The sequence below is a fragment of the Neofelis nebulosa genome, chromosome 1 (genome assembly GCF_028018385.1).
Source record: "Neofelis nebulosa isolate mNeoNeb1 chromosome 1, mNeoNeb1.pri, whole genome shotgun sequence".
Taxonomy (NCBI): domain Eukaryota; kingdom Metazoa; phylum Chordata; class Mammalia; order Carnivora; family Felidae; genus Neofelis; species Neofelis nebulosa.
The window spans coordinates 6040785-6059924 of NC_080782.1; the positions used below are offsets into that span (position 1 = coordinate 6040785).

The 19140-nt window shown below is 53.7% G+C and overlaps 1 protein-coding gene across 2 annotated transcripts; it reads right to left on the reverse strand.

Moving 5' to 3' along the window:
- Positions 1-338: 338 nt before the first annotated feature.
- Positions 339-15421, reverse strand: CFAP90 (cilia and flagella associated protein 90). 2 transcript variants are annotated; one of them, XM_058715328.1, is made up of 3 exons: positions 15160-15411; positions 2436-2552; positions 339-794 (listed from the first exon to the last, which is right to left on the reverse strand). In XM_058715328.1, the coding sequence occupies exons 1-3, from the start codon at positions 15304-15306 to the stop codon at positions 615-617; spliced, it is 444 nt and encodes a 147-aa protein (XP_058571311.1). In that variant the 5' UTR covers positions 15307-15411; the 3' UTR covers positions 339-614. The 2 variants fall into 2 exon arrangements, with proteins under 2 accessions (XP_058571311.1, XP_058571322.1); XM_058715339.1 differs by lacking the exons at positions 339-794; positions 2436-2552 and adding an exon at positions 2559-3292 and having other exon boundaries at positions 15160-15421.
- Between the last annotated feature and the right edge of the window lie 3719 nt (positions 15422-19140).

Genomic DNA, 19140 nt, shown 5'->3' on the forward strand with positions numbered 1-19140 from the left:
GCCCAGTCTCTCTCTTCCCGTGACCTTCGCTTCTCCAGTGAGGAGTGACGTCACCTTGCCAGCCTTGGGGCCACCCGTCCCAACTAGGGTTTTGCCCTCAATTGTGCAAACTCCTGTTATTTACGGCTCAGACCTCTGTGTGGGGGGAGAATGTTGTATCTAGACATCTAGACTGCAATTGTCCCGAAAGGCGATTTCATTACACCTCCTCTTGGAGGAAGGAAAACTCAAGAAGCAGGGTGTGCGCCAATAGGCAACAGCGTTTCCATCCTGGTGAGAGAGGGTGTGCAGGCCTGAGCGCCTCCCCGGGGAGGCAGTGGACAAAGTCACCCGACCGCGATCAAGTGGGAAGCTTTCCTTTTATTCATGTGCCCACAGTGGCTCAGTCTCGAGCATCATTTCTGAGGATGCGATCCCACGACGTGGTGATCACGGGGTCGTCACCGCAGGCCACGTGAGGGAAAGCGGCCTCAGGGCCAGTTCCTCCCCCCCCCCCCCCCCCCCGCCCAGGTGCAAGTGGCTTCAAGCGGGCTCCGTGGCCCCCGTGGCGGGGGAAACAAGGTCCAGGCACTGCCCATCTGTGCCACCTGCCATCCAGGCCACGGCAGGGGCCATCAGGCTGGAGAAACGTGGCCAAAGCCGGGGCTCTTGATGCCGGGGATGTCGTTCTTCCTGTAGAAGTCCGCCTTCACGAGGTTGGCGCGGCCGTGGTCCCGGTTCAGGGGCTCCACGGGCTGGTGGATGCGTCTCCCGTAGACAGAGGATGTCAGCACTGCCACGGGCCGCTGGCGCTCCTGGCGGGGTGACCAGAACACGGGGTCAGCTCCGCCCGCTTGTTCGCACGACCCACCTTGGGTCCTGGAGGCTGTGTCCACCCGGCCCGCTGCACCCCTGCGTCCGGCACACCCGGGTTCCGTGATGCCACGGGGACCTCCTGAACCACGTCACGCCTGCCCCTTGTGCTCAGAGTCCCTCGTTGTCCCCAAGTCTTTCACGTCACCCAGAGGAAAGGCGAAGACGTGGCACGAGGTGCCATGTGCCCTCTGACCTCAGGTTCCATTCTCCCTCCCGCCCTCCCTCCTCCCGCGCTCCTCCTGTCTGCCTGTCTCCCCTCCCGCCTTCTCTCTTTTCCCAAATCTTTCCACCCTCCACCTGTCATCTCCCCACTCCCTATCTCCCCAGCACCCCATCTCCCTGGTTCCGTCTTATCTTTCTGGCCCCCTCATATCTGTGACCCCTCATCTCCCTGGGCCCCCTCACCTCACAGCTCCCCAATCTCCTCGCACTTTCCCTGCCCCCTTAAGAGGCCTCATTTCTCTGCATACCTCCCATCGCCACCTGGAATTCAGTTCCTTATTTGTATGACTTCATTTTTCATTTCCTCATAGGAATGTGAGCTCTGAGAGGACAGGGACAGTTGTCTTCTCCCCTTAGGCTCAGTGCAGGGCCAGGGGCGGGGGGGGGTGGGGGGGGTGGGGGGGTGCTCAAACTCGGGCCGGGTACAAGCAGGCCAGGCGTGTTCTTAAGACAGGAAAGCACGAGCCTCACTACCCACTTGGAGTGAATTCACATAAACAAAAACAGTAGAAAAAAACTTCATGTCTGTGACTTAAGTAGTAATACTTCAGAGTTCCTCACTTAATTCCACAGTGAAATAAAGTCTCCCTGGAAGTGACCTGGGGCATTCTTTAACAATAGCAGCCCCAGGCCAAAATCTGCTGATGGGGGGGGCGGGGCGGGGAGAGAGAGAGAGATCCCACTGGAGGCTTCTCCATTCTGATTTCTGTGTATCGTAGAAAAGCTGATGATATTTACTCAGCACCCGGCTCTTCATAAACACACTGTCCTCAGATCAGACTCGGCAGAGACGATGTCCGAGTGCGGAAAGGCCCCAAGAAGGTCTCACTGCTAAGGATCCACACAGCCTCCTCAGCCCCGGCACCTGCTGTGGTACAGACCTCCCTTCCCCAGGCAACGAGCTTTGCTCCTGCCTCTGCTCACACACTGGGGCGGCTGACCACAGGCCAAGCCTATGCTGTCAGAAAATCGTGCAAAGATAAAGCAGGAGCCGCCCCATCTGTGAAGGTTCGAGGCCGGTACCTAAACTAGGGTGTGGTTCCCTCCCTGGCAGGGCCGGGGTCCTCCGAAGAGCTGTGACAGCCAGGACTCAGCAGTTAAGCAAACACCTGCTCTATCTGTTGAAAACAACTTCTTAGTTTTGCCTCATTAAATTAAGGACAACAGAGTCATAAAGACTAACTCGAGGAAACACGACTAGACAGGGAGCCGGTATCGGCCTAGTGTCAGTGCCGGGCCCGGTGAGGGAGAGGAGGGCGCACGCAGGGGTGAAGGCAGCGCGCCCAGCTCGCTGCGGGATAGACACACAGGCGCAGCGGCTCTGTTCGCGCTTTGTCAACAGCCTGTCTCAACATTACCTCCTCGTTCACGTGAAGCCCCAGGCTTTTTGCATGTTCTCTGTCATCTCGGTGCAACTTCTGATTGTAGCCTGGGCTCTTGTCAAAAACACAGTCATACAAGGAAATGATTCCTGTCTGGGGACAAAACGAGAAAGAAAGGCATGGGTCTACTGGAGGACTGGGCCACAGAAGCGCTCTGGGACACCGGCAGCCAGGCCTCTCCCCCGATGGACGGTGGAGACGTGCAGTTTCCCATCTGCACTGAGCATGTGCTCGGGAAGGTCACCCCAGAGCACCCTCCACGACCAGAGCAGGAGGCTGGGCCCCCCACCAGCGAAGCAGGTCCTCCAGAGGCCCCGTGAGGTGGGGACATCTCCGTGGCTCTTTTCCTGCACCTCCTACAGATCCCTCCTTGACCTTGACCCAGGCGCACAGCCTTAAAGTAACAGTGACCCACTCAATATATGTGTTTTCTCCTCATCGCCACCCTTCTCATAATTCTCAGATTTCCTACAATAAGCTTGCACTGCGTTAAAAACTTAACCATAGCCAAACACTGGACAATACAATTAAACAGAAATATCCCTAAGTTCCTAGCCAACAGGTGGGCACCTAGTACAAATCTGTCTCCGGAGAGACGGAAATATTTTCTTTAATCAGATGTGGTAGCTCTTATGAATGTAATTCATGAATGCATGACTGTATTTTCTATATGATATATACATATGTATAGTATTTGCACACGTATCAGGCGTATGTATACAACGCACGTGCACACACAGCTTTGATGCATTAGAAAAGGATCCCGTTTCATTCATCCACCATTCCATCCCAGGTTTCTCTTCGTACAAAAATCCGTCTGCCTCACTTGGGACCTGATAAAAGGGAAAGAGATCCACGTGTCAACTCGTCTTTGATCTTGACCCGCACGTCAGGCCTGTCCTTTCTGCTCCCGTGCCGAGGGCCGGGTGCCTTGAACCCTCCAGCAGCAAACCCAGGCACGCCATGCCGCCGGCATTTGGGGGTACGGGGTAGCTCACCTGTGCTCGCTCGCTCACTTTCCCCGGGAGCGACGCTAGGAGCAATCCTCCGAGCGCAGGACTCGGAAGCAGAAGGTCAACAGCGCCAGGGACGCACAACATGTGCTTAATCTGTTGGAAGGCACGGGCAGCCCGCTCTCGCCGGCTGGGACTCAGAGTAGCTAGGAGCAATGGAAGTGACCACATGCCATTTCCCACCCTGACACCTCCTTCACAGGTCCCGTCCCGTGCACACGCACCGCTCCTGCCCGGGAAGTGGAAAGCTCAGGCACGTGGCCACCGTCCTGGTGCAGTGAACCATCTAGTACGGGAAACAAGGCGAGCTTTCGGGATTATTGTCTTAGGTTCCTAAGAATTCCAATGGCGACATGCCCAAGGCACGTATTCAGCGGCTGCTGGAATCCTGGCTTATAAGTGCAGACTCACTCTGAGCCACTCGGGGGCAGGACGCCTGGCTTGTGGAGTCTGAGCCCCGGTGGTCATTTAATGAGGTCACCATGCAGGAGCTTCTTGTTGGCATCGTCCTCTGTCACCTGCAGGCCCCTGGGTCTGTCCACGCACTGGGTTGGCTGGCCTTGGCCTTCACTTGTCCTGAAGGCCGCCTATGGGATAGCTCATCTATCCAGGGTCCGAAAAACAAAAAGCCCAATTCAGCGGGGAGGTGCTACATTCTTCAGCATTTGCTGTTGCAAAACTTGGCTAGCTGTTTGGGAAGAACAATAAACTTGGATCTTCACATTGCATTATAGTCAAAAGTAAATTCTGAACGGGTTAGAAAAATATGGGAAGAGAAAATCCATAAGGGACTTCCTACGCGTCAAAGCATTGGGGAAAATGTCACAAAGAAAATATCAATCCCTTGGGTTATATAAAAATCAGACATTTGATAATCAAATAAAATTAAGACTTAAAAAAAAAAAAACCCGTAGGAAGGATAGAGAAATCTCAATATCTTTAACATGCAGTGTAGGATGTCTGCAGAAGGAGACACTGATGGCATCGGCTGGGAGCTGGCTTCTAGCCTGGAGTTGGTGAGCAAGCTTTGCAGCATTTTCAGGGAAGCCGCCAGGCCAGAGGGCTCTGCAGTGACACAGGAGAGGCTCAGGTACACCACACGCTCTGCCAGGATGGCGGGACGTAAATCCCCCAAAGGGGCATTCTGGCCTTTGCAAGGGGAGGCACCTCCATGCAGACCCTTCCTTTTGGGGTTCGGAGCTACTGGCCAGGTCCGGCTGAGGCCAGAAGGCCGACCTGGGCAGTGACTGAATACCCCATCACCCCCACAGCACCCCTTTCCACACAGGAACTGGAGCTGGGATCGTGGTCATGATGTGGCTGTCACATTGCCGCCCGAATCCCGCCTGGCCTGGCGGACCCCGTGCATTGGGTGTGTTTCAGGGACGGCAGCTCCGGTCTGTAACAGAAACACCTGCTGCCCGGACTGAGCACCTGGGCGGCAGCGGCACCCTCAGATCTCTGGGCCACATTCTGCACCCACGATCTCTGGGCCATCAGTTCCCACCCGGCTCCATGTGGGTGACCAGCAGCCCCCAGGCCTGAGGGACAGCCCTGCCAGCAGGGGCCAGGGGGAACAGGGGTTCCTCCGGGACCTACTGGCTCACACTGTCCTCCTGTGCAGGTGGTTCCCATGCAGGCCTGACCCTCCCGAACGGAGTCAGCCCCCTGGAGGTCCTGGACGTGTCCTGGGAGCCAGACTCCGAGGACAGAAGAATGAACACCGGAACTGAGTGAGAAAGCGATCAGTGCTTCCTGAATGAGGGAGGCAAGGTTGCCTCACTTTGTTCCCTGCGCTGGGGAAGCCCCCTGTGGTGAGCTGTCCACATTCTCAGCTCCCCGGAAATACTCCACACAAGCAGCACTCGGAGAAGCCATGTGCCTCAGTTCCCCTGAGTTGCTCACCAGAATCCTGTCTTGCCGTATGTTAGAGCAGTCTGTATGAGGGCTCCCTGCACCCATGGGGTGTGATCGGAGTCTCTCTTTCTCTCCTTTGCAGCGATTTTGCCTACTTACTACTTTCTAGAGTAAAAATGAATTGTTCTATCACCGAAAAATAAGGGGGAGAAATCGACCGGCAGGCAGGCAGCCTCACTGAGCAACGTGACTGTCCGTCGTCAACTTCTAATCAAACTGAAAATCTGTCTTTTGCTAAATTTTAATTATTCATCTTTCTTCTTTCCTTTTGTCTTTCATTCCTTTACGGTTGGAAGCAAAATGACAATGAATAAAAGCCAGTCTGGATTTAGATGCTATCACAAAACAGAGCTTCTGGGTTTACTATTATTTTGCTATTAAAATCTCTCCAGAGATTTCCTCTCTCAAGCATGATGTTGAGCAAACGAGCCCATTTGCTGCCTCTCTGGTAATCTCCCTTTGCCCCTTTGCATTTTGAGGGTTGTTAAAACGTAGTATGATCTCATTCTGGTTGTGCTGTCTGATGGCTTGCGTTTGGTCCCCTCCCCCGCCCCCCCCCCCATGGCCCCTGCTCCTAACACTGCAAAATAACTTGCCTGTAGCCCTGGGCTGTGTGTGCATATGGAGCGGAAGCCTTCACTCTTCGACCTCCAAAGCACATCACTCTAACTATTGTGTCAGGCACCCAGCGAGGCTCCAGGACAGGAAGAGGGAGTCCCTACCTTGGAGGAGACCACAGGCTGAGAATGGAAATAAACTCATTAATTAAACAACAGCAGGTGATACACAGGGAGCCACAGAGGGGCGCCCAAAGTACAGGGGCACCAGCCAGGAAGGATCGGCTCCCTCCTGGGATCACGCGGGATGGGGACGTTGCTGAACTCATCGTAGGGGTGCTGCACCACTGTGGCCGGAGTCCCAGGGCAGCCACCTCCCTGGGTGTTGTGGGTTGAATTGCACCCCCCCCCCAAATTCCTGTGTTGAAGTCCTGACCCCCAGGATCTCAGAAGGTGATTTAGAAATCAGGACGCCGAAAACGTAATTAGTTTAATACGCGGTCATACCTAATCCAACAGCACTGGTGTCCTTATAAAAGAAGTTCAGAAACAGACACTGATACACAGGGAGAGAGAAGATGACACAAGGAGACACAGGGAGGAGATGGCTATCTACAGACGAAGGAGAGTGGCCTGGGACAGACTCTCCCTCATGACCTTAGAAGGGACCAACCTTGCTGCCACACTGATTTGGACTCCTGGCCTCCGGAACCGGGAGACAATAAATTTCTGTGGCTTAAGCCCCTGGTCTGTGGCACTTTGTTACAGCAGCTCCAAAACCCATACTTGGTAGTCATGTTTTGAACTGGAAGGTAAGAATGGAGATAAAACAAAGGGCCCTGCAGTGGGGCCGGAGACCCAATCCCAGAGCGCTGTGCTCCGGGTAAACTGAGTCGGTAAACCACTCAACCCAGACAACCGGCTTGGTAGACATCACCAATGTTCCATTCTGCTCTGCTCCTGACTCCGCAGAGGATTAATCTCTGCTCCTTTGGGCGAGTTAAGCCATGTGACCAGATCTAAGCAATGAACTATGAGCGGGGGGGTCACATGGGACTTCTCAGGCAGAAGCCTTTGGGGACTCCGGAAGCTTCCACAGCAGTTGCTGAGTGACTATCCTGGGCAGAGCCATCCCTCTGATCCCCGTTGGACATTTAACATGAGAAGTGAGTCTTACTTAGGACATTGAGACTTTGGAGGCTGTTGTTCACTGCAGCATACCTCGTTTCTCATGACTACCACAAACAGTCCTGGCCTACAGTCTACAAGGGCACATCTTCCCGGTTGTGGGCTTCTGCTGCTCCCCGTGCCTCCTACCAGACATTACGCACGCTCTGCCACAAATAACTGGGGTAAGATTCCCAGCAAACGGGGACCCGAATCGTTTCTTTTCTCCTCCCTTTCAGACCATTCAAATGTAAACGGACTCTCCATTGTTGGTTCAAGCCAGGTAAACTCTGCAAGAAAGAACTAAGAGAAAGGAAATCAATACATTTCCATATGGCACTCAGGCAGGGGTAATGTTATGTGCTCACCAAACACATGGCCTCTTCCAGAATAAACAGAAGACTGCAGTGGCCAGTCTCCATCCCACTTACTAGTTCTGGCAGAGAATTGTGGGTGAAGCCAATGGGCATCACCATCTAGGCTTGGTCCATAAAAGCTCTCGTGTGTGCCCTCCATGCTGTCTCTCCATGCTCTTTTGCCAGCAAGTTCAAAGGATCCAGTAAAGGACCGCAAGATCCCAAAGATCCCCAGGCCCTGGCAAGAGTGGAACCACTAAAAAGGAGGAATCTGGTTCCCCAGTTACTGTATTAAGCAAGCTGGGGGGTGCCTGGGTGGCTCAGTCAGTTGGGCGTCTGACTTCGGCTCAGGTCATTATCTTGAAGTTCGAGCCCGCGGCGGGCTCTGTGCTGATAACTCAGAGCCTGGAGCTTGCTTCAGATCCTGTGTCTCCCTCTCTCTCTGTCCCTCCCACTTCTGCTTGGTCTCTCTTTCTCAAAAAAATACATTAAAAAAATATTTAAAAGAAAAAAAGCTGGGCTGGGGCATCTGGGTGGTTCAGCAGGTTAAGTGTCCGACTTTGGCTCAGGTCAAGGTCTCATGGCTCATGAGTTCGAGCCCCGTGTCGGGCTCTGTGCTGGCAGCTCAGAGCCTGGAGCCTGCTTCAGATTCTGTCTCCCTCTCTCTCTGTCCCACTTGCACTCTGTCTTTCTCTCTCTCTCAAAAATAAATAAACATTTTAAAAAATTAAAAAAAAAAAAGAAGAAGAAGAATTAGAAGTCCAGGCAGGAGAAACACACACATTGGGCTACATGTGAAAAAGAAACACGCTTTTCATTATGTGTTATATGCATAAGGCCAGTGGTGGGCTTAGGTTAACCAGCCACTCTCTGGACAAAAAAGACCCGATGTGTGGCATTTGCCAATTTCTGCAGTATAAGCATTCTCACCGTGGCCGATTTCAGGCTTCCAACTGAATGCAGAGTTCAGACGAAATGCTACAAATTGGCTCTTTGTTGTGAGCATGAGCAGACTGCGATATAGGACACACGGGTGGCTAAGGCTCTTGGGGTTCAAGGTCCATTTGTTCCCAGAGCACAGCCCAGCCCACCTTGACTAAAACAGTAATCAACCTATGATCGGGCTTGTTCATTTCCTCTCTTCGGGGGCACGGTACTGTTACCCCTCATCTTGAGGCTTCCAGTCATTGTTTGCCTACCCAGAGCTGTGCGACCTCCTCGTAAAAACAGAAATTCCCGAGGCGATCCAAAGGGTTTCCTTTGATTCATAAGGGCCTCATTTTACTTCTGATAAATCCAGTGCTTGTCCTTGGGAGTCCAGCGGTATGTGAAGCTTAATGAGGACATCTTCATTAATTTTAACATCATTCAAAAGTCTATTCTCAGAAGGAGTGTAGCTTGTCGAGGACAGGACGTGCTAGTTCTTTTAAGAGGACAATACTCAGCTATTCTCTTTGGTTCCTCTGTGGCAAAGGTTCTGTTTCCTCTCCTGGTGCATTAGGATCACGAGTTTGGGGAATTTTCAGAACTTTTCCAATAATCTGAACATTTTAACAATTTAATAAGAATCCTATCATATCATAAGCAGTCTTGATAAGGCATTATCTTCACTACTTTTTAATTTTATATTTATTTTTTGAGCGAGAGAGTGAATGGGGGAGGGGCAGAGAGCGAGGGAGACAGAGAGAGGGAGAGAATCTTAAGCAGGCTCCACGCTCAGCGTGGAGCCCGACTCGGCGCTGGATCCCAAGACCCCGCGATCACGACCTGTGCCGAAATCAAGAGTCGGACGCCCAACCCACGGGGCCACCCAGGCACCCCCTTCACGACTTCACTACAATGGATCTGTTGCTGGCGGGGGTTGCGCCCCAAACCTACCCTTGAGCTGAAATGAACCAGTGCCTCCCTCTGGGTGTGTTTCATCCTGGAAGTGTGCTCCAGGTCGGGGTTCTGCATCAGTCTGTCCGCTCACTTTGTCTCCAAGAGGAGACTCGGACCCAGCTGTTCTCTATTCCACTGACACCAGTCCCCCACCGCCCCCCTCTGCCCCCCATCCCTGGCCCCCAGCTGTCCACATCACAGGAGGAAGGGTGAGCCACGGGGCTGCTGCTCGAGTCGAAGCTGTTCCTATTGGCCAAATATATTGGAGATAATGCTGCTCCTTTTCTTGTGTCATTGTGCTCCTTAAATGGGGACAGTTCTGGAAAAACTGTCTGAGATGTATTATGACATGCAAAGAGCAAGCTGCAAATATACATGTGCAGTTGTGTGATCTGTGTGTGAACATGTTCTTGTAAACAAAGTTAGACACCTATCCGTGCATTCGTATGCACACGGCGGAAAGCCATGCACCACGTGGTCACATGGGTGGTAGGAACACTGACTCCACCCTCTGGGTGTTTCCGTCCTGCTTCCCTGGGGTGACCTGCCTGCCCCTTGCTACTCTCTACCTGCCCTGGAGGAAGAGATTCAGCCCCACCCCCTACCAAGGGGCAGGTCACTGGACAGGGAAGACACAGCCAGCCCGGATTCGGGAGAAGCAAGGGCATCTACTCCCAATTTTGATTCCTGAGGAGCAGCTCAAGGCCAAGGATACCCGAAAAGGCAGATAATCCCAAACGAGACCTCTATTCAGTCTCAGGGACTGATCTTGTGATTTGGTTTTAAAAGCCACCCAGGTGGCTCAGTCAGCTAAGGTGTCTGACTCTTGATATCAACTCAGGTCACGATCTCATGGTGGTGAGATCGAGCTCCTGGATGGGCTCCGTGCTGGACTTGGCTCTCTCTCTGCCGCTCTCCCCTGCTCGTTCGCTCAAAACTAAACATTTTTTAAAAATCCGCATCCCATTTATTCCTCTTCTTTCGTTCATGCAGCACGTACTTACCAAGCACCAACTATGAGACGGGCACTGTTCAGGCCGCTGAGGACAGAGAGTGATTGCCGTCCTTACGGAGCTCATAGTGTAGCGGGAAGAAAAAGCAGCAAGATAATTAAGTAAACCTTCAGGGGCACCTGGGTGGCTCAGTTGGTTAGGCGTCTGACTTTGGCTCGGGTCACGATCTCGCAGGTTCCTGAGTTCAAGCTCCGCATCGGGCTCCCTGCTGCCAGCCTTTCAGTGCAGAGCCTGCTTGGGATCCTCTGTCCTCCTCTTTCTGCCCCTCCCCGGCTTGTGGTCTCCCCTCGGCTGCATTCAGTGAAGGGCAGGTGGGCGATCAGGGGGGTAAAGAAAGAGCCCCTAGCCTCTGTGTCTCCATCACACATGGACGAGGAAAGTCAGCTAATCTCCCTAAAGCTAAGGTGGGGCTTTCTGAGCAAAGCTTCACTCAAGACAGGCTGTCCACACTGCAGCTCACCACGAGAGAAAGCATATTCTAAAACCCCCTAAGAATTCTTTTTTAATGTAGCTCTGAGACTTTGCGAAACTTCATCAAATCTTCCATAAAAGGGCATTGTCCTTCGACTTAGCTTTTCCATTTCAGTAGCAGAAATGTTGCACGAGGCAGAAGAAGGAAAAAAGTAATTCAAAAACCTCATTGAACTGAATCTGCCTTGCTGCCTCCTGAACAGTATTTTATAGGAAAAGCCCACACTGCTAGAGGCCCCTCGGGAGCCATGCAGGAGTTGATCACATTTTAGCTGGCAGCTTTAGATGACAAATTTGTCTCAGGATCCAAGGCATTACTGGGGCTTTACATAAGCATGCCGCATTGAGGGCCTTAACTTTGGGGTCTCCCAGGGGGAGACGCCATAGATTAGAAACCACCAGAATGACTCTCAGATTACCTGCCTCACCTGCGTCAGCAATCAGGGGTGCAGGATGTAAGACACTGGCTGGAAACCAAACCTCAGTGACAAGAAACTAATAATCACTAACAAAAGCGAATAATAGCTCTGCTTACATTGGGCTTACTTGTGCCACTTCACCTCTATTAATTAAATTAATTGTCATTACTGGCCCCGTGAAGCTAGTACTGTTTCATAGATGGGCGAAGTGACCCAAGGAGATCGTGCCTTGCGCAATCTGCACAGCTAGGAACGCGGAGCCAATATTTTTACCCAAGACTTGTTGGCCTGTGCTAACTAATTAATTACTAGATGTGTCACACGGTAATTGACTGAAGAGCTAATTCTGCCCTTTGTCTTCTCAGCTTCGAGTAGGACCCAGATTTACAATTCACTTAGGGGCAGCTGAGTCCTCTAGCAAATTTGTGATGCCAAATCATCGTCTTCAGTCCAAATGATCTCATGGTAGAGAATCAGCCTCTGGAGTTCTGCAGCTGATTAAATACTAGTTCATACAATCCCCAGGGGGACATTATTACCATTGGTGGCTATCTTGCAAATATACTTCGAAATGCCTTTTGTTTTTCTTGATGCTTTTAAGGGCTATTTTATTTAGGTGTTAATATTTCTGCTGCATCATTTTCTTCTGCGTGACACGAAAGGCCTGAGGATTTGAAATTGCCTGTGACTCCAGCTATCAAGACTGTACTAATTTTTTTTTTCCTAAATTCCACTTTGCATTAATTTGTTCTAAGGCCCTTTCCTACCTTCCAGGTACAGTAATATATTGGAGCAGGGGTTTTCTATCAAGATACAGATAGTCACTGCTTTAGCCTTTCAGGTCACATGGTTTCCAACTCTGCGCGTGGCCATAGATAATACTAAGCGAATGGGCATGGGATCTTGTTGTAATAAAACTTCATGAAAATGGACTCTGGGCCACATTTGGCCCAGGGGCCGCTGTGTGTTGAACCCTGAATTAAAGCAGCATACTTCTTACCTACCCCTGATCTCTCTCCAAATACAGAGCCCTGGGCACCTTGCATATCAGGCATCTCTCTGCATCTTGGCCCCAGAGAGGCAGAGTCACGTATCAGATTGGTGAACCTGCCGTGTTCAACTCTGCTCCTTTTCCGTTGGCAATGGCTGGCCCACAGTGGGCGGGGGTTCAGCTCTGCTTTTTCTGGGGCCCACAGCTGCAGTGGCTGGGTAGGATTCAGAGCTTCTGCGTCCACAACCCATTTTTGCCCAGAGACCTTAGCAGGAACCTGCAACCTGGGTTTTAGTCTCTGATAAATATGTATCCTGAACCCCATCCACTTTAGCCTTTTATCTTATTCCTGAATAGCCTCAAAGGGGTACTTAACAGGCCTCCTCAGAGGTACACACAAAATGGTGTATTGTGAATTTTTTCATTTTGTCAGGAAGCCAGACAAGATTTATGTTCTCTCAATAAAACAGCACGGACCATCTTAAAAACATCAAGATTCCTGGCTTTTTGGCTGTTCCTCTCATGCTGTGCGGTAACGCTCTGCCTGAATCATAAATTGGCAATGATACAGGTTTTGCATACTTAAATTGTAAAATTCATTTAATAAATGAGATTATTTACAGATAAAAGTTCTTTCAAGACATATCACTCATGGGAGGAAAACACAGGAGGTCCGTGGTGGCAGTGAGGTTGGGCACCGTTGCCCTAAATCCACCCCAGCATTAATTCCCAGTGGACGTTCAAGCCAAGAGTGCACTGAACAAGGATGGGCAGAATGGCCACGGATGTCCCTTTCTTCCTTCTGTCCTTCCATATTGCTCAGAGCCGAGCGGAGAGGAGCTAACTGATACAAGAGAGCCTCCTGGCCAAGGTCGTGTGTTAGTTTGCTCAGTCTGCCAAAACAGAGCACCCAGACTGGGGGGGGGGGGGGTTAAAGAGGAGAAATGTACTATCTCACAGTTCTGGTGGCAGAAAGTCTGAGATCAAGGTATGGGCAGGGCTCCCTCCTCCCGAGGGCTGTGCGGGAAGAAGCTATTCACAGCTCCTCTCCTTCCCTTGTAGAAGGCTGTCTCCTCCCTGCCTTTTCCCTTCATCCTCGATCTATGCATGTCATGTCCCCTTTCCATAAGGGCGCCGGTCATACTGGATGAGGCACCCCCCCCCCCCCCCCCCGCCAATGACCTCACTTGAATCTGATTACCTCTGTAAAGACCCCGTCTCCAAATAAGGTCACATTCCGAGGCGCTTGGGATTAGGACTCTAACATAAGAATTTTAGGGGCACACACAATTCAACCTGTAACAGTTGTCTAAACTAGAAGCTTCTGCTTTTGTTTGTAAGGGTAAGCTCCATGACATTCTGTTCTCTGACATTTCACGTGTGACAAGTCCCTGAATGCGTGCAGACCTGATCCGGATGGGGGTTCACGTGGGCTCTATGGGTGACGGGTGGGGAGAAGAGAAGGAAGGTCATTCCGTGCGGACACCTTACACATCAGGAGGGAAAGACCTCCTTCTTCCTAGGCACTTGGCTAACCTATACCCTCTCTGAGCCACTCACTGTCCCTGCAGGCTGAGCGACCCCAGAGATCCTTTTAATAATGATGTCCCTGCAGCCCGAACTGCAAGAAACATCGGAGACATTTAGGAAAAACAGCCTGACGAAAGCAGTCGTCGACTCCTGACAAGCTCTGAATTTGCTTCTTTTCCTCCGGCTTCTCCCCCTGCTTTGGCTGCATGGTGGCCCGTCACAGACCAGCAGGCTTTTCTCATGAGTCGCGTGTGCCTGCTGGAGCCAGGCCAGAATCTGGTGCGGCCTCCCTGTCCTGCTCTCCCTGCAGGATGGTCAGAACCGCCTGTGGTTATCTTCGGTTTGCAAGAGGGCCCTCCAAGCGCGGCGTCGGTACCCTGGACTTTCTGGGCGCAGTCGCTGCAGTGAGCGCTTTCGGGCAGAGCCCCGAGGGAGCCCCGACCCCACCAGCTGCGCAGCCCAGGCCTCCTGAGACCCTCCTCCAGATCCCGAGCAGAGGCGTCCATCAGCCTGCCGCTCCGGGTCGCAGTACTGGAAGCCCAGCCGTTCCCAATCCCTTGCCCAAAGAGCACCGGGACCCTAACCCATCCCCAAATAGCTCAGAAAACGCGGTTGAGCATTCTGGCACCCCGCCCTCATCCCAGCTGAGCATGCCTCCCACAACACACACAGCGGGCTCAGCCCGTGCCCATCTCTAGGTGAAGGGTGGGAGGGGGTGTCACCTTACTCTTGTGGTCATGGTAGCTGCTCTCTTTGGGGTCTAGGCACCCGGGAGGAAGGCCCTCTCCCACCCTCCTTCCCCCTGTGACCCTGACGCCCCCTTAACCCGTCTCCTCTCTCCTCGCCCAGGTGTCCTCACAGACTGTAGAGCCCTGCCCCGGCCCCCACCCCTCCCCCCCCCTTGCAACCCCGACCCCAGAGTCCCACCCCAGAGTTGCAGCCCAGACTCTGGGACTTCCTCCCCCAAAGGGTAGCTCCGACCTCTTGCAGCCCCGCCCCCATCCCGCCTCTCCTGCAGCCCCCTCCCCTGCTCGGCAGCCTTGCCCGCATTCCCTCTACCCACCCCGCACCTCCATTCCGCTCTCAGGCTAAGACACCCGCCTCCACCCTCCCTCTCCTGCATCCCCTTCCCCCATTCGCTCCTCCCTCTCAGTGAAGCCCCGCCCCATCCCCCTCCCTCCCCTCCCTGGCAACGAAGCCCCGCCCCCATGCCCTCTCCCCATCCCTGGCGGTGAAGCCCCGCCCCATCCCCTCCCGCCCCTCCCGGCCAGTGAAGCCCCGCCCGCCCCCTTCCCGCCTCGCCTCCTGCGGTCTCCTAGTCTCCACAGCCCCTCCGACTCGCCGCCCCGCGCCCAGACGCGCAGCCCCTCCCTGGGGCGCCTCACCTTGCCCAGGCGGTAGTAGTAGCTGTGCTCCTTGGGGTCCAGGCGCCGCGGCGGGATGTAGCTGAAGGCGGAGAGCGCCGAGAGGGGCAGCGGCCGGGGCTTGATCCGCAGCGTGGCGGCGGTAATCTCCTCGCCGTCGTCCTCCATGCCACCCCCGTCCAGCGCCCCCGCGGTCGGTCCCGCCCGCCGAGGGCCCCGCGGGCAGCTGGGAGCCCGCGTTCGGCGTCGCCGGGAAACCGCGTCCCTTCGGGGCGGGCCCCTCCCCCTCCCCCTCCCCCCTCCTCCCCGCTTCCGACCCCACCCCTCCTCCTCCCCCACTCCGCTCTTCCCCGGCCCACTTCCCCGCCCCGCTTCCCCGCCCTCCAGGCACCCCCAGCCAAGCCCCGGGTGTTTCCTCGCAGGTGCGTCCCTGGAGTCCGAGCTGCAGACGGGGTTCCCGGGTGGGAGACGCCTCTGGGATCAGCGCCTTCCAACCCGCTGACCCCTCCCCGCGCAGCGTCAGACCCCTCACCCTGACCACTCATTTGTGGGGGCAGTTTGACGGCGCACCTGCTACGTGCGGGCGTTGGAGGTGCAGCCTTGAACCGAGCCGCGGGCGTCCACCGGGAGCTCGCAGTCCGCTGATAGAAGGGAAAAGACCAGTGACTTGAAGAGGAACTAGAGCAGCGCCGCCCAACAGCCACATAGTGGGAGCCGCGCACGTAATTTAAAACTTCCGGTCCCCTCTGAAAAGGCACAAAGACACAGGTGAAATTCATTGTAACAATATATTCTTTTTACTCGCTGTGTCCAGCACACTGTCACTTTCACACGTGGCCCCAGCCACAGTTCGAGGGCTGCGTACGTAGGGTGTTGCCAGGGAAGGCGTGAGGCTCCCAGGAATTAAATCCGCGTCTCTGGTTGGAGCGCGAGCGCCCCTCTGCTGACAGGGTCAAGTTGTCTCTAGATCTGCAGGCTGGTTCTGGAGGCCCTTGGCTGAAAGTTCAGGGCGCAGAAACTCGTGATTTCATAAAAGTTGGGAGGGGAAAGGCAACATGATGACAAAAGCTGGGGAAGTACTTTAAGCAGGGTGCCTGGCAAAGGCCAGCCTCCGTGAGGAGGTGATGATGGAGCAGAACTGTAAGAAGGAGGAGCCAGACTTGTGGAAGTCTTCCAGAAAGTGCCTTCCAAGCAGAGGGAAGGGCAGCTGTGGGGCCCCTGAGGCAGACCAATCTTGATGTGCTCCAAAGGCAGCAAGAAAAGAGGGTGATGGCGTCTCAGAAGGGGATGTGGGAAATAAGCCCATCGACCAGTCAAAGGACGGCTGTGGGGACTGGGAGCACAGCCCAGGGAGGCCACGCCGCACGTTCTTGCCAGAGGGTGTCTGATGGACAGGCAGGCAGCCTGCGGCTACAGCAGACAATATATCTCCTAACTCGCCAGCCCCTCCCCTGGCTCCTCATTGGCTGAGCACTGCAGAGGTTACAGCCTTACCGGAAGTCGCCTATGCCCCCTTAAGGCAAAAGTAGTCTGATTAGAGCAAATGTACATTTCCGGAGGTGATGCAGAGACTTCCAGTCCCTCCTCCCTGTTCTTTGGCGCATGCTCATTGCAAAGCCTGTGAAAATAAGCCCGCAAAGCAGAGAGGGGAAGAGCTAGGAAGAGAAGTCTTAGGGTTTGGGACTCCGTGGGGAGGTGGGGTGGGGTTTCGTGCATATCTCTAATACGTTGTAAATGGCACAGCTTTTATTTGGTATTTCTGAAAATGAAGCATCTCCCTTACTTCTCACAGAGGACACTGGAGGAAGTGAAGGAGGACAGCTAGGCAGGGACCAGATGCAGATCTCTCAGGACGCCCTCTACCTTCTGATCCCCCCTCTTAATAGGAATCTCTTGTCTGCAATTCCTTATGCAGGCTGGTGGCTAGAGACCTCTCAGTCTAAGGCACAAGGTGGCATCTCTCTGTGAGGTCTACTCGCGTCCCCTGGAGGTCCTCGTGTGCAGGACTTAATGCACCATTCTGTCTCATGGCCCCCGACATGAGGTCTGAGAACCCCGTGTGCCTTCTTTGCCCAGATACCCATTTCTTTGCTTCACTGGCAGGACAGATGATTTGGGCTGAGTCAGACAAAGGTCAGACATCAGTCTACTGTCTGGACTACTCCAGTCCCCTGGAGCTTGGGGACATCTCCTGAGAGGTTGACATGTCCTTGGAGCTTGGAGAGAGAGCACTACCACCTCTCCTGTGTATGAAGGGAGAGTGTCTCTCGTCCTTACCCCCATGGGGCAGAGTCCTCATAAAAGGACCACAAAGAAAAAAAAAAGCTCTTATGATCCATTACCTCTCTCAGTCTCTCCAACCTCTTTTAAAGATGTGACAGAGGTGGCCAGTTGGTCACGAGACTTTGCACACCTCGCGTAGGTGATCCAGCAACACAGTGTGGAACGTGGGAGTAGCTGACACCAATTAGCTTGAGAAGGCAGCTCACGCCGACCCCGAGATAATTTCGTCCCCAAATCTTTTTCCAAGGCTCTAGGGATGTGAATCTGTTGCGAGTTTCAGTACGTGACATTTCATCATGCACTAGACTGAGTGCTCAGGGGGGCGAGACGACAGACATACAGCTTTTTCTTCTTTGATGACTCAAGTAGGTCCTCAACAGATGGTTGGCACACAGTAGGTCCCCAACGGATCTTTGGTGACGAGATAAAGTAATAATACAGTTGCCATAGCTTGGTTCGCTCTAAAGGTAGATGTAGGACACGGGCTTGAATGTTCTAGCTTTATCTGGGAGGTATTCCAGGGGGCATGAATGAAGGAGCAGGAGTGGGAGGAGCAGGAAAGTCAGTAGAAGAATGAATTGTCAAGGGCCGCGGAGCTCTGCCCTGTCCAGAACTTTCTGAGGAGTGTGGAGCAGGCTGTCAGAAGTGCCTGCCAGATCAGTGAACGGTGAACTTGAAGGCAGCACCTGTTATCCTTATCCCACGGTCCATCTGGGTTGAGGCCTGCCCTTGGATCTTTTACTCCTGACCTTGAATGAGCCCTGCCTGGTGCTGCACAGGCTCCCTGCGGGCATCTCCTGAGGGTCCGAGGAGACCTGGAGTTGACAGCAGAAGGCTTAGCGGCATCTATTGAGGTGCGACGCTGTTTCAGGAGGTGAGTCCTAGCCCGAGGAGCGGCACCCTGAGGCTGCAGGTCAGGGGCCCAGAGGCAGAGGAAAGAAGAGGTAAGACAGACTTTGCCAGTTTCAGTTACCTTGAGGTTTTAGTTCCTTTAAAAACTTTTTTTTCCCCACCCACGAGCCTGTTAACGTATTCCAGGTATGAGTGGAATACAAAGTCGGAGAGTTGAATGTGTTTAAGTCCCTCATGTCTGTAACTTGTACTTGCAAAGTTCTGTGCAGAACGGAAAGGGAAAGGAATGAACAGCCACCTTGGAAGGAAGTGAATTAATAGTTGAAGCGTGCATGCCGCCTACAGGTTAACTATGGGGTGGTGGTGGCGGCGGGGGGCGGGGGGGGATCTGCTCAGCTGGGTGTTGCAGGTGACAGCCTCCTCCTGGATACTCCCCACCCCCAAGTCCCACTCCAGCCGTGGGATTTATGCGGTGCCGGGGCTGACTTTGGGTGCTCTGGCCCAGGCTGCGTGCAGGTGCCCTTGTGACTGTCTGCGCAGCCTGCTGTGCTGAGCCCCCAGGACCTCTGCCGCCTGCAGGGGACGGGGGCAGGGGCACTGGGGGCGGCCTGGGCTGCAGGAACACGGGCGTTCTAGGGCATGTGGGAAGCACCCAGTCCAGACGTAGCCGGAACCCTGTGCCCTTCCTCCTGACGTCTAGACAGAGGGGATCCAGGGGAGGCCAGGTGGAAAGAACTCTTTCTGTCAACGTGAGGCAGGGAAGGAGAGAGCAAAGAAGGGGCTGTCACCTTAGCGTGTTACATGATGTTCACATCCAGCACTGGCTTGAGCACATCTCACGTGGAATGTTATGTTTATCTGTGAGCC